Source organism: Prenolepis imparis, unplaced genomic scaffold (genome assembly GCF_030444845.1).
Source record: "Prenolepis imparis isolate NDT839.2.m4 unplaced genomic scaffold, iyPreImpa1.0 SCAF_6, whole genome shotgun sequence".
In the NCBI taxonomy this organism is placed as follows: Eukaryota; Metazoa; Arthropoda; class Insecta; order Hymenoptera; family Formicidae; genus Prenolepis; species Prenolepis imparis.
Genome location: NW_028141164.1, coordinates 10,165,220 through 10,178,563, shown reverse-complemented (window position 1 = coordinate 10,178,563; position 13,344 = coordinate 10,165,220). Strand labels below are relative to the sequence as shown.

General features: G+C 37.4%; 1 protein-coding gene across 9 annotated transcripts in view; it reads left to right on the top strand.

The window, feature by feature from the left end:
• The window catches only part of LOC145937976 (uncharacterized), a 215,482-nt gene that overhangs the window by 35,660 nt on the left and 166,478 nt on the right, over positions 1-13,344 (top strand). For 7 of the 9 annotated variants that reach the window (XM_083041324.1, XM_083041322.1, XM_083041321.1 and 4 more), the window contains 2 exons: positions 11,023-11,144; positions 12,022-12,282. In XM_083041324.1, coding sequence (XP_082897450.1) covers positions 12,150-12,282 — 133 coding nt within the window. In that variant the 5' untranslated portion in view covers positions 11,023-11,144; positions 12,022-12,149. The remainder of the gene's footprint in view (positions 1-11,022; positions 11,145-12,021; positions 12,283-13,344) is intronic. The other 2 variants (XM_083041327.1, XM_083041326.1) reach the window with 1 other exon arrangement.

The window sequence follows — 13,344 nt, the reverse complement described above, 5'->3', positions numbered from 1 at the left end:
ATTAATTTAATTTCTCATAAGACACTTGTTTTTGACTATTTGCAACACGGAAAATTAAAGTTATCCCGTGACTTTTTGAGCGATATATTATTATATATTGCAAAAAGTAATTCAATAAGTTGTGCAAAAATTGATTATGAAATTTTTCTGTTTATGAGAGAATCTTTTTTATCATACATATATATCTTTAGCATAATTACAAATTGATATTGCCAAAAATTACTTTCTACACAATAAAATAAAAAGAAAGCAATATTAAAATGTACATTAAATATTTTTTGAGAATTTATAATTTGAGATCGACACGCGTGTGATTCTTGAATTTATTTTGCTTTTCTTAAAATCCGCATGATGCATTTTTGTGCAGTAATATAAAAATTTTAATAAGAGGATTTGCAATTCTGCAAGTGTTGCTCTGTTCTATTTTTAAAGTTTTTTGGAGGTTCATATATTTCCACAAAAATTCGTCTTAATCACAATTAGTTGAATTCTATGTAACGTAGTTGGAAAAGCCGAAATATATGTATGTGTACAAATTAATATTTCATAGCTACAATGCCTTCAAGCCTTTTATGCTAAAATATGCATACCTTGATGGATAACTGTTTAACTTTTTCGCTTTTTAGCTTAACTTTATTGACGCTAAACTTCCGTAATCCTGACTCGACCCTCTCGCCAATTTCATTAGAAGCGGGATGCGTGAACGCAAAAGTTTTCATAAATGCACGCCACATTTGCATAATACACGCGTAAAACATAAACACACAGGCTGGGAGATTGTTATAAAAATTATGCTATATTCTATTTTGAATACAATGAGTTTAACATATGCGCGTTAATATTTTTAAATTTAATTGTTAAATCATGCAAATCAAATACCAGTGTATCAAGAAGCGCAAAATGATTTACTATCTCCAGAAATTGTTTTCCTCTGAAAAAGAGTCAGTTAAAAAGAGTTATTAGATATTAACGGCTTAATAACATTCATTTCCGAATAGAGAGTTAATATTATTAGCGTAATTCTGCCGACAAAGCCGAAAGAAGGAACACGTGCATGCGACTCGGTTTATTACTGTCATACTGTATAAAAGTAGATTAACCCCAACGTACTGAGAGGACAGGGAAATGACGCGGGCGTAAACGTAAGAAAAGAACCAGATAAAGGAACTTGCCGCTGTGAAATGCTGCGAAAGATGATTAACGATCCCGTTTCCCATTTAGAGCAAGTCTTCCATAACTAATTAGTATCCTTTACGCACTCGCACCGGTTTCTAACACGGGAACTTTTGACGAGTACAAATAGCGGAGATATAAACGTACGAATTATAACAATTACTTCCAGACGGTGAAACTTTATAATTGACCGCGAGTAGTGACGTCTTAAAAATAAACGTGGCAAGTTTTTAGGAGGCGAGTCTTAACGAATACCTTCTTTAACGAAGAAAAACACACCATCTATAACTAATTGTAAGTCTCAAGTTTAAGCATAAAAAAATTCTCGTTGAGTTATAATTTACGATTAGGTCGAATATAACGTGATAATATATCGATCTCAATGGCTTGTAAATCATGGGGTCGCAAAATGGGATTTTTAACAAATGGCGCACGAATTCGCAGAGACGAGGTCGAGATTTTTCGTTGCGTTGAAGTGTATGTTATTTCTTGTATATTTTATACACAGATTTTGGCGCGTTTTTAATTTTATCGCGCGATAAGTTTCTACGATGACATGTACCTAGAATATATCGAGAGAATATTCCATTCTCGCTATGTAGTCTTGGCAAGTCTTCAAATCTTGAAGAAAGTGTATAAGAACATAAATCTCTCTCGCTGCGGGAGAGATTTCTCATTTCTTATTTCGTATATCGAGTACGTTTTGTTCTCCAAAGATAAATTTAGGATTTAAGAGAAAAATAAGAATTATTCATTTTCAATCTCTTGAATATGGGAAATCTGTATAAAATTACATAAGAATGGATAAAGACAGATACAGTTGACGTAAAGATAATGATTAAGGATTGGTTATAAAATATGATGGTGAGATCGTAATAAAAGTAAGTTATATCGGAAATTAGAGAGTCAATGGTTGTTTTAGTTGGCTCAAGCGAAAGAATATCTTTCCTCCCCAAGTGAAGTAGGCTTTCCAAGCGCTTCCTTATTCTAACCGCATAACCGAACGCGCGTTCGTCTACTTCCAAAGGATCAACAGAAGTTAGTACACATTTACCGCATCTCTGTGCAACTTCCAAACTGCATCTTCCACAACTATAGATGCGCTTTAGCGAAACTCGCTATGCTACTTATATTTACGTTTTATCCTACCGATCGATATTCGATACGACCAGGGATTTTTGTAATCAGACTATACTTAATATTTTTTTTTCCGAAATAGATTCCATACTTCGGGATATACATTTTTTTGAGAATTTAAAGTGCTTATTGCAAGTGTATCGATATAAGGACATTTTTTTCTCTACTTATCTTTATATAATTATTTATGAGAAATTAGTTTTTATATTAAATAATTATTTAGGAGAAATTATTTTAATAAAATCTTAATATAGCTAATAATATCATTCTTATGCACATATTGTGTATTACAACTCCGTATTTAAGAATAATATTCGCAACTTCCACGTAATTGTTTCTTTCGTCTCGTTGTTCACACAATGGCAGAATGACACTCGAGCTTAAATCCCTTAATGGCTGAAGCACTTGGAACGCGAAACGACTTCCCTACGCTCATATCGATTGCACTAACGAGAGACGGTACGGATAGTATTTATCGAAGGGCTATTCCCCGGAGAAATTTCAGGAAGGGATTTTTACCCTTTTCTGCGACGAGCGAAATTACCGATCTGATAACAAATGGAAGAGAATCCGATCTTATTCCGGGTTGTCACACCGCGCGTATGTACACACCAACGCATGTAAGGGGTACACGTGTATAGGTCAGCGGGCAGGATATAGATCGGAAACAAGGACCGAAGTCCTTGGCTCCGTAGCGGAATTCGATTAAACTGGCTGCAAGAGCGGTTCGAGTTTCTTAGTCGAATTGGAAGATTCCACGAGCTCTCCGAACGACAAAGCGTCGCGGGGAAACTCGTGGAAACGTTGGTTCCACCCTCCGGTAACCATCCCCCTTGTTCTTTCTCCTTAAGCCGTCGCCGCAACGTTCCGTGACCCCCTACGGTTCTTAGCCGACGGCTAACTCGTGCCAATTAGAAAAAACTTCCACCGAGACGGGCTCCCGAGTAAACGGGATTACTTCGATTCCGGGGACTTTGGTCGACGACGCGATTATGTTATCGTAACGTCGCGTTAGGATTATGAGCTTCACCTCTGTTGGATTTCAGGAGATAAACGTAATGTCACACGCCCGTTATCGCCATATAAAATCGATCGAAAGCGATTTGTAAATTTCGTGTTCCCGATTGTCGAAAATCTTCCTTGTATTTGTAGTATAATAAATCGCGTCTGGGGGGTATACTTTGCGAAAAAGAAATCGCTTAGAAAGGAGTTGCACGAAGTTTGCAGATCCGAATGCCAGATTACGTGCGTGTAGCGATGTTATTCTTCGAGTAAAGCCGTGTGGATGGTCTGGTTCATTGAAATATCGGAACATACACACGAGGGAGGCAACGACTTCGCGTGCAAAGCTACGGATGGCTATAAAAAAGGTTTACGGCAGCTAGGATTCCGCGATTGTTGTATATACCGTCTACGTTATGCTCAGATAGCGCGGAGTGGTTAAAATATAGCGGATATACCCGGCGCATTGTGCCACCAGTCTTTCGCGCGCGATCCTTGCCCATTTATTTGATATATGCGGCGGAACAATAGGTGCGGTAATGATCTGATGCGCTAGTGCTTCGTGCACTGCCGTGAGCAAAAAAAAAAAGGAACGAGCACGAAATTCGCGGCCTCGGAGAGATTTATGCCTATTTTCGTGAGAACGGCCAGATTTTTTTATAAAGTGTGCGGTGAATGCTGCGGCGCCTATACGATAAAAATCCGTCCCTTACGCCGTATTTATAGTACGGTCGCCTTTAATTAAATTGAAAAATTGTTCGCGATGCGAGGAAAACGAGTCTCGCGTATATCAATTCCGCGAGCGATGCAAACGATCTATGATGTGTGCGCAACAAAGCGACGTTTATTAAAAACAACGAATATTCTCCTCTCATATTGTAGTATATGTTGACATACAGTCTTTTCCTATCCCGTTCTGTCAATATAAATTGCAATATACATTGCAAAACTATCTTGCGAAAGAGAATTTCGTTATACGTAATATTCACTACGCTTTAACCTGGATTAAACTGCTTTATGTCATTGTAATAATGCAACAAAAGAAACTAATGATTATCTTTACTTGTCAAATTTTTGTAATTTAATACCGAAAGATAAATTGAAGAAATATTTGATTTCAAATTTATACATTTATGTATAACAATCGTTTTTTCATTAAATTGAAATTTTACGGAATAAAATTGCAAGGATTTTGCAGGATAAGTTGTATTTCCTCTCAGTCAGCCGATAATCATCGCTCATCTTGTCACATCACTTGTCTCGTCGCGATAGATATCCTCCAGACTTTATTTGATCGATGGCTGTCCGCGTCGGATGATTTAAACCAGGCTTCATTACCACACATTTTCGCGAAGCTGCGTCGTTATCGATACGCGTCTACCCCGCAAACCGCGTTCGAGCGATCACTCTTGCACATCTGCCGCGCGCGCGAAGAAAATGAAGTTTAATCCTTCGGGCGTGAGTTTCCACGCAGTGTACAGACAAACAGCAGCCGGCAGGAAAGGTTCGATTAATCATATAAGCAACTTTTGCCGCAGTTTCGCTCGAACGAGACTCGAGCGGGAACGAGTTCAGGAGGGCGGCGTGATGGCGATGGCGAAAGCTGCCGCGCGGATAGAGGGATGGAATCGGGGGAGGAAAGGGTGGAAAACGGTGGCTGCGAAACGGTCGTACCGTTCGAAATTGTCACGATGATAAATCGCGCCGGTATCGTATATCTTGGTGGCGCGTCTCCAGGCACTTGCACACCGCTGAAACTATATTTTTCCCCGGATACGGATACGCGAAAACGGGCGTTACACGAGCGGGAAGTGGAGCGCGAGCGAGGACTCAGCGGGGGCTACGAGTACTGAATATAGATACGCGTGCATTTGTGCGATTTCAACGTGCACCGCTCATCGAGAGGAGACGCACGCCGCAACTTTGTCATGCGCGCCCGACGAACAAAAGCCGCGGGAAAAAGCACAGATCCGCGATCGAGAGGATGCGAGCAAACCTAGTTGAAATATCTTCGTCCCCAGAGTTTCTTTTTTTATCGGAATTGAAATTTACATTGTAAAATTTATAAAGTGCCTGGCTCTCAAGGGGCGACTCAAGAGATTTATTAAAGTTTAAATAAGAAGAGACGGAATATTGTGATGTTATTAAGTATTGCTGAGTCTAATCTTTGAAAAGTCTTTTTGTTCTTTAAAAAATAATATTATGTAATAGGATATATATTCATTTATACTTAATATAAGTATATTTTATTTAAATATTCTTCTGAAAAAAACAACAATGATGTATTTATTCAATCGTGCAGCCAATACCGCAAAAAATATAAATATAGAGAGGTACGTCGAGCGCGATAAGCCACCATGAATAAGAAATGGTTCGTATTATTCTTATCTTTACGCAAACGAAAGCAAACAACTTTATTTGCTTAAAAGAGAGAAAGAAGTGTGATGGGAGCAGAATCACTTGCAAAAAGTTGGCGACGCATAAACGAGTCTAATGAAATATACCAATTTATTTATTTGTTTACATTTAGCGATCTTGTTCAACAGATTTTGCTAAAATTAAAGCGGAGAGAAAAAGCGCAAGATAACTATTTTCTTTCTATATTGCTTGATGACTTGATGTCAGCTCTCTCTTTATATTTTTCCCTTTTTATAAAACGTACTCTTTGCTCTCTCATTTTCTTGGCAATGCAATCACACGATGGAGTTGATAATTATTACTCTACAGACTCTCTTTCAGAAAGTTTCTAGCATATTGAAAGAAAGATATATGTATGAAACTTTCTGCGAAGAATATAAAACAGTGTTTAAATAAATTTTTTCTATAAGCGAATCTTTAAAAATATAGATCTCAAAATTTGCATTTCTTTTACGTAGGCATATTTTTATACTTACTAAAACTATCTTTGACATATTATTTTTATTTATTGTTATATATTATATTTAACGAGATCGTATGCCCATACTCGTTTATTACTTGATAAAATGAAATACTTGATAAAATGAAATTGTTCTTGACAATTTAATGTCATTTCTCTTTCTCAAGCAGCGGTAATTTAAAGATTCGATTATAATACGTCGCTCGCGAATAAACATCCGTTCGGTAAGCACGTACGAGACGTTCTCTATCCTTCCGGTAGCTAGTTCGAAGTTCTACTCCGGCAAACAACGCGGCGTTACGTTTGCCGTAGTTGTTGGAGTGAAAAACAAATATTGTCTGCTGCTTGGACTAGCACGAGGCAGTGCTGCGACGTTTCGGACGAAGGCTGCTCGTTGCTGCGGAACGAACGTGTCATTATCCTTAGTCGCTAAGCTCCATTAGAAACTAAACACACCGCGTTCCGGCTAGCAAACATCGGACTGCTGCGAGAAGCCTGACTGATTATAAAACGTTGTAATTGTACAGTCGATGGGTGTGTTCTCTGAAAGGAAATGGAAAAAGGATAAAGACAAGGGGAAAGATAAACAATAAATTTGCGTTGTTGGATACTTTAAATGATTATAACGGTAATGAAAGTAAAAATTGATGTTAAACATTATTTTACGAAAAATTAAGCCACATTTCTCGATCTGTTGATTTGATAGTGTTGATGTACAAACATTCATTTGAATATAATAATAGTTTCAACAACAAATACTGGTGTTTGAATGCAACACGATTATAATCGTAAATAGGAAGCATCAACGACGTTTAATGTGCGCTTCTGCAAAGCAGCTAGTATAACTTGAGTACATCCTGAGAAACGCTTGTGGAAGTAAGGTATATATATTCGCTACAGAATTCACGCTTGGTCTGACCTGAATATTAATGCTCAATGCATATATCTTTATCATACAGTCTTATCCAAGAATATATCTTCGAATTCTCTCTAGTAGTAAAGACCGTTCAACCACAGTAGCACAAGCACGCTTCTATATATTTCAATAAATAAACGTAATACATTTCTTCGACGAAATCATAAATATTCACGAACGAATTAGCATCATTTTTATTATATTATACGATCGTCGGGAGAGAGATACAATTCTTAAAGTATATAAAAAATATATAAAATTTAAATATATAAAACATATATAATGCTTTTATAATTTTTAAATATAATGGTAAAAATTCAAACAATACTTATTCTGAATTTTTTTGCATTTTTTAATAAACATAGAATAATGGCGATTGTTACTCGATGTCATTAGACATGCGTTAATCCTAGTGAAACGCGTAAGTGACTTTGCTCATTAGTTTAGAAATTATAATTAGAACCCCGCAAGAAACGTCATTTCGGGTTGTTTGATCGTCGCGATGGTCAGGTGATTAATTATACGACGAAACGCACAATCATCTGAAGCCGCAGACAATGGGAATTGTGATTGTCGATGGGCTAAGATACATTCTGATGCGCAATTAATCGATATTTCGACTAATTGATACCTGACTCGATTAATAATTATGATGGTTCACCGCGCGTCCAACAGCACATTTACAACAGGAATCAGCAGATTAATTATCATTGTTATTGATTTGAATCTCACGGCATCCCAATTATTTAATCAATTTTTTTCTCGATTTTTTCTATATGATACGCGTATGTGATTTATAAATTCATTATTCTCGTTCAATTTAATTTAGATTTTAGACTAGAACTTTAGACTAGAAAGAAGAAATCTCTCTAGTTTTGTTATACATTTATATTTTGACAATATTTTTATAGACTGAGGTCTATTGAATTCTATATAATTCTTTTTGTTAAATAAACAAACTTTAATAAATGTTAAATTAAATAGAGACGAGTTAATATCCGTGGATAATATTTTCTGAATTAAGCCTCGTCCAAAGAACACGTGCTTTCTCACCTTGAAACGAAAATTGCGCCGCGCTTGCAGATGGACGCGGAAAACGTTGTTGCTGGCTAATTTGCGGCGATGCTAAACGAGGAGTTGTCGGTGCATCAAGAAACAGAACTAGACAAAGGTTGAGAGAGGGAGGAGGGAGAGTAGAAGCGGTAGAGAAGCAAACTCTAGACACACGGCGTGAACTCGAGCGAACTGCGGCCCGAGTAATTATCTTTGCAGCGGGAAATGTTATTTACTCGCACCTATTTGCTCCTTCGGACATTTGATCTTTGTTGCGGGAAACTTGGCCATTTAGTCTCGGCATGAACATTAAATTTTGCTACTTGTCTCGACAGCGCGCGGAAGATGTACGATTATGACTGTCGAAGCGTCATTTCTACTTGCTCGCATGTACAATAGGGCGCAATAATCGATAGACATTCCTGATGTAGAAAACATTTCCGTGAGGAAGGCAAATTGCTGATCTCGAGATTGAGCGAAAACGCGAAGAGAAGAGAGAGAGGAGAGGAGAGGAGAGGAGAGGAGAGGAGAGGAGAGGAGAGGAGAGGAAAGGAGAGAAGAGAGAAATTGGGCATGGTTGACCGGCCTTTGTGTCGCTGACACTTTCATAACCGCTGGTTCTCCCTCTATCGAAACTCTCTTTTAAGTCGGTTTTATCAAACGGAACTAGCCATAATTGTACGGCACAATTACAGGCCGCTTTCTCTCTTGCTCATTCGTCCCAATTGCATGTATTACATGTCTCCCCTCTCTCTTTCTCTCTCTATTTTGATATCTTTCCGACTACGCATCCAATCAGCACTTGGATTAAGTTAACTGCATCGGCACCTTTCGGATGGACTTGTTCGTAGTACTATAGTCGCTTCGATAGAGATTGCTCGAAAAAGGACGAGAACAAAAGCGGAGAACACTACTCCGCCGAGGGAGGTACTAGACTCGGTTACGGTTGAAGGTGTCTGACGAAAGTGGCGAGTTATAATTGAGGGATCGTATTCAAGAGGGTGGTCAACTGAGACACAATGGCTGTTGAAAATGAGGGCGGTAGTATGAAGTAGTTAGAAAATATCACTGCAGACGACACGATTCAACTTACAGAAATGTGCAAAAATATAATTTAATCTAATAAAAATATTATTTTATGTTTATATAATAATTGAAGCCATAATAAAACATAACTATAACAAAGAAATTATGTTTTAATAAATATTATAAATGTATCTTAAAAATATATTTGAAAAATGTTTCTCAGTAGATAAACCTATCTCTAATCAGGCCAAGGTTTTGTTGAATATTATCCTCTTTGTTTATTTAATTGAAAAAAAAAAAGAAAAGATAATTATTTATTGTTTCCTTTGTTTTACGCGACGACAAGAGATATAAGAAATAAAGAACAGAAAAGAGTTTTATCCGAACAATTGAATGTTAGTGAATAAAAAATAGGAGAACATAAAGTACCATTATTTACGCGAGTTGAGTTTTATACACTTGAAAGAGGCGTCCTTAACAAAGTTGCTTTCTTTACTCTGAAATGATACGACGGCGAAAGTTGCTCTCTACTTTGAGTATGATCGCAGACCGGAAAATACTACGGTGTAGGAAAGTGTTGAGGAATCTCGGTTAAAGCGATGTTAAGAGCAGTTAAGAAGATAGCGCGAGCTAATAAGGCGGATGAGCGATAAGTATTATACATAGTAAAGGGCAAAGGAGGACACATAGTTTCTGAAGCTAAGCGCCGATCGTCCACCGATGCTAGAGTGCATAAAAGCCGTCCTTCCGGTGCGCCGAGTGGCTTTCATAACTGCCGGACAAGTTCGTGGTAAAACCGGTGACGGTAGATAACGACGAGTGAATAACACGAGGTAGCAAAACGACGGGTTAACTTCGGCTTGTCATATTATGAATGATTGAGCCGCCGACTCCCCGCTGGCCCCGGTGCGGGTAATGGGGTCGTCGTCCCCTTCGTGGTCTCCTCGCCGGCAGGCGACCTCGTGAAACATTATGGGGAATCATAACCTCCGACTTATGCACCTCGCCGGCCGTCTCGATGGAGATACGCTAACGAGACATCGACGACATTTCCAAGCAGATGAAAATGCAAATGTCAACGCCGCTGAGTCCGAGAAACTATGCGGTCTCTCCTCTCTCGACGCGATATGAATTTCATACCAATCGCGAGACGGTGACAGATTAAAATAACTGCGATAATAACTAAGATAATTATTACTTCTGTCACGCTCTCGCAGCTCTCGCAGTTTGATATTATTAAGTGGAATAATATTTAATATTGTTAAATGGAATAATAGGAATTATAATGAGAAAAAAATATGGAAAAACTTTATATTTCATAAAATTTTTATATTTTCGAATAAAGTCACATTTTTAGTTTCACGGATATTTCACTCCATTATAATAGTGCTTATAAGTGATTAGTGTGAGACTGAATTAAAGCGATATTTTAAAACCAATTTCCAATAATTAGTATCATGTACTCTTTAGTACAGAGATGTTTTACATATATTACAATACAGTCCACCGATGAATTTGAAACAGTTTTCTATCTCAATCGTAAATAATATTATTGCATATTCATGTTCTATATCCAATCGTAGTTACGCATTGCATACACTTTTTTTTATTATTGGCGGTACAAAAATTTTGCATAAAAAGTTTTACGAACAAGCGCCAATTTTAATTTACAAAATTCGTATATAAAAATTACGTAAATTTGTGAAAAATTTACTTCGACAGTTTCCAGTTGGAATTTTTCACAAGAGAGTTCTGAGACAGAATCTATGTTTCATCTCTTAATGATCGAACGTCAAAGGGGTCTCTTCTAATGAAATGTTTTGCTATTTTGTTGCAGACGGAATTTTGTGTCGGTGGGAAAAAGCTTTTTGACCCGAGCAAAGCCACTGAAGAATCTAACGAATAAAAGTCTACGCGAAGTTCGACAGGGAATGCGAGAAAGATCGTCAGGAAGTCGAGGTAAGAGAAAAAGAAATGAAAAATCGAGAGACACGCGCGGTCCAGCACATGTTACAAATATTAAAAAAAAAAAAAAAAAAAAAAGGACGGGATAAACGAGGGCGAGAGCGAGGTAGAAAAGTCGTTATTCTCGCGATCGTCGTCAGTAGAAGCGATGACTGTCTTCATGTTATACTCGAAGGAGTAATACGTTTCGAGAAGGAGGAACGTGAAGTATAGGGTGCATAAATCAGGACTCGCGCAGAAATGAAGATTCTGTCCGAAAGAGAAGAGGGATAACGGCAGCGCGGACGCAAAATTTTACGTGACGTAATACCCGTTCGCTCAAAAAAACGTGGAAAAAAGCGCTTAATAAACAACTGCTATCTCTTTGTTTGAAATTTCCATATTTACCGCCGCCGGCAATATATGTCGAGCACCAATTAAAGCGGAGATACGTGATCACGCTTAATTAATTAATTTCGCTGTCTCGCGAAATCGATTATACCATACTCGACCATGATCCAAAGTCCGCAAAAGATTAATTAAACGAAATCGATAAAAAAAAACGCTCTTCTCGACGCATTCATTTTTTTTTATTCAATCATCAATGTATCTCCCAATTTCATATGTCTTGACAATTTATTTGCATATCAATCCTCCGCTCCTACTAATTTTCCGAATCGTTTTAATGAAATTCCTCCTTCGAGAATTCTTTTATTGAAACGCGTATAAATGTTATGCGTATAAAAGAGAGTCACGCTGCAGTGTATTCATTTAATTTTCTTCGAGCCACCCGTCGAACGACTCTCTACGTATCGCGAGCGATATGAAAATACCGACTATTACAAGGATAAAACGACAGGGTAGTATCGACAAGTTTCGTTCGATTGCGTAGATATTCAACGGCTGTGACGTATTGTTGTGCGCGCGTTCTCTGGACGAAGCGAACAAAAGCGGAACGGAGTAGCGAGATATGCCGGGGAAGATGATATTGAGGCGGAGAACTGATTGAAACGAGAGAAAATGACGACTGTCGAGGCTGCTAGTGAAATGAGTGCGGTACGTCGAGCAGTATGGTTCAGTGCTGTATTATTCGCAGCGACACCCTTGGCCTACACTCAAGTGACATGGACGCCGATCTACGTGGGAGGATACAGTGAGTACAGCAATCTCATTATTCTTTAATATAAGCGAAGCGAGAAAAACGAAAGACAAAGAGGAAGTTATAGTTTGCAGTTATAAGAAAATGGATTTATAAATTCATTAATCTTCTGACTACTCTGCAAATACTTCCAAATGTTTTTAATAAAATCCTAATTAAAAAAATTTTATCTCATCAGAGAATTAAGTATAATAACGTACACTTTTTTGTACGTATGACTTATTAATATCATTTGCCGATGATTCACATGATCTATCCGTGATATTTGCAGTCTGTCACACATCACACAAATCTTTATTACATGTGATAATACGATGAATTATACTTTGGGCCACGCGTCGCTTAGTTGCGAGCTGAAAATATATTAAAATGAGCATAACGTGCGTTTCTTTTTCTTTTTTCACGCGACATATTTTCATTCGTCTGACGGGAAAGTGAAAAAAGGAAGAATAGGAATAGTCGTAGTAAACGATGAAATATCGCGCAATATATTTTTTTTTTTTTTGTTTCCGAACCATTTTTAACGAAACTTTGGCAATAGTCAGAGTTATAGCGCCAACGACGAACGCGAAAGCGTGTTCCACGATAACTGGTAACCGAAGGATTGATCGCGTCAATTAACGAGCCACGACTGGTTGAAAGTTCGCAAACGAGTACAATTAATGGCGCATCAACTTTTCGTGTGGCAGTCGAGTAAAGAGATATCAAAGTAGAACGAAGCCTATCTGAGCTAGTCAAAACTCCAGCACACAGTTTTCATAATATTAATAGAATAAAATGTTGAACAAAATGTTAAACGTTAATAATAACATTTATTAAAGTAATATGAAATAATAGAGATAATGATATATATTTCAATATTAATTAATATTATAACTGAAAACAAGAGTTGTATGGCAATGTAAATACATGCGCGGTATTTCAAAATAATATACTTAATATGATATTACTTCAAAGGGTTTTAACAGAAAATTTTAATGCAGATGTAATGAAATCGGAACAAGTTAAACGATATTATAAAAGTATATCCCGTCAATGCAATCGTTAATTATTTTA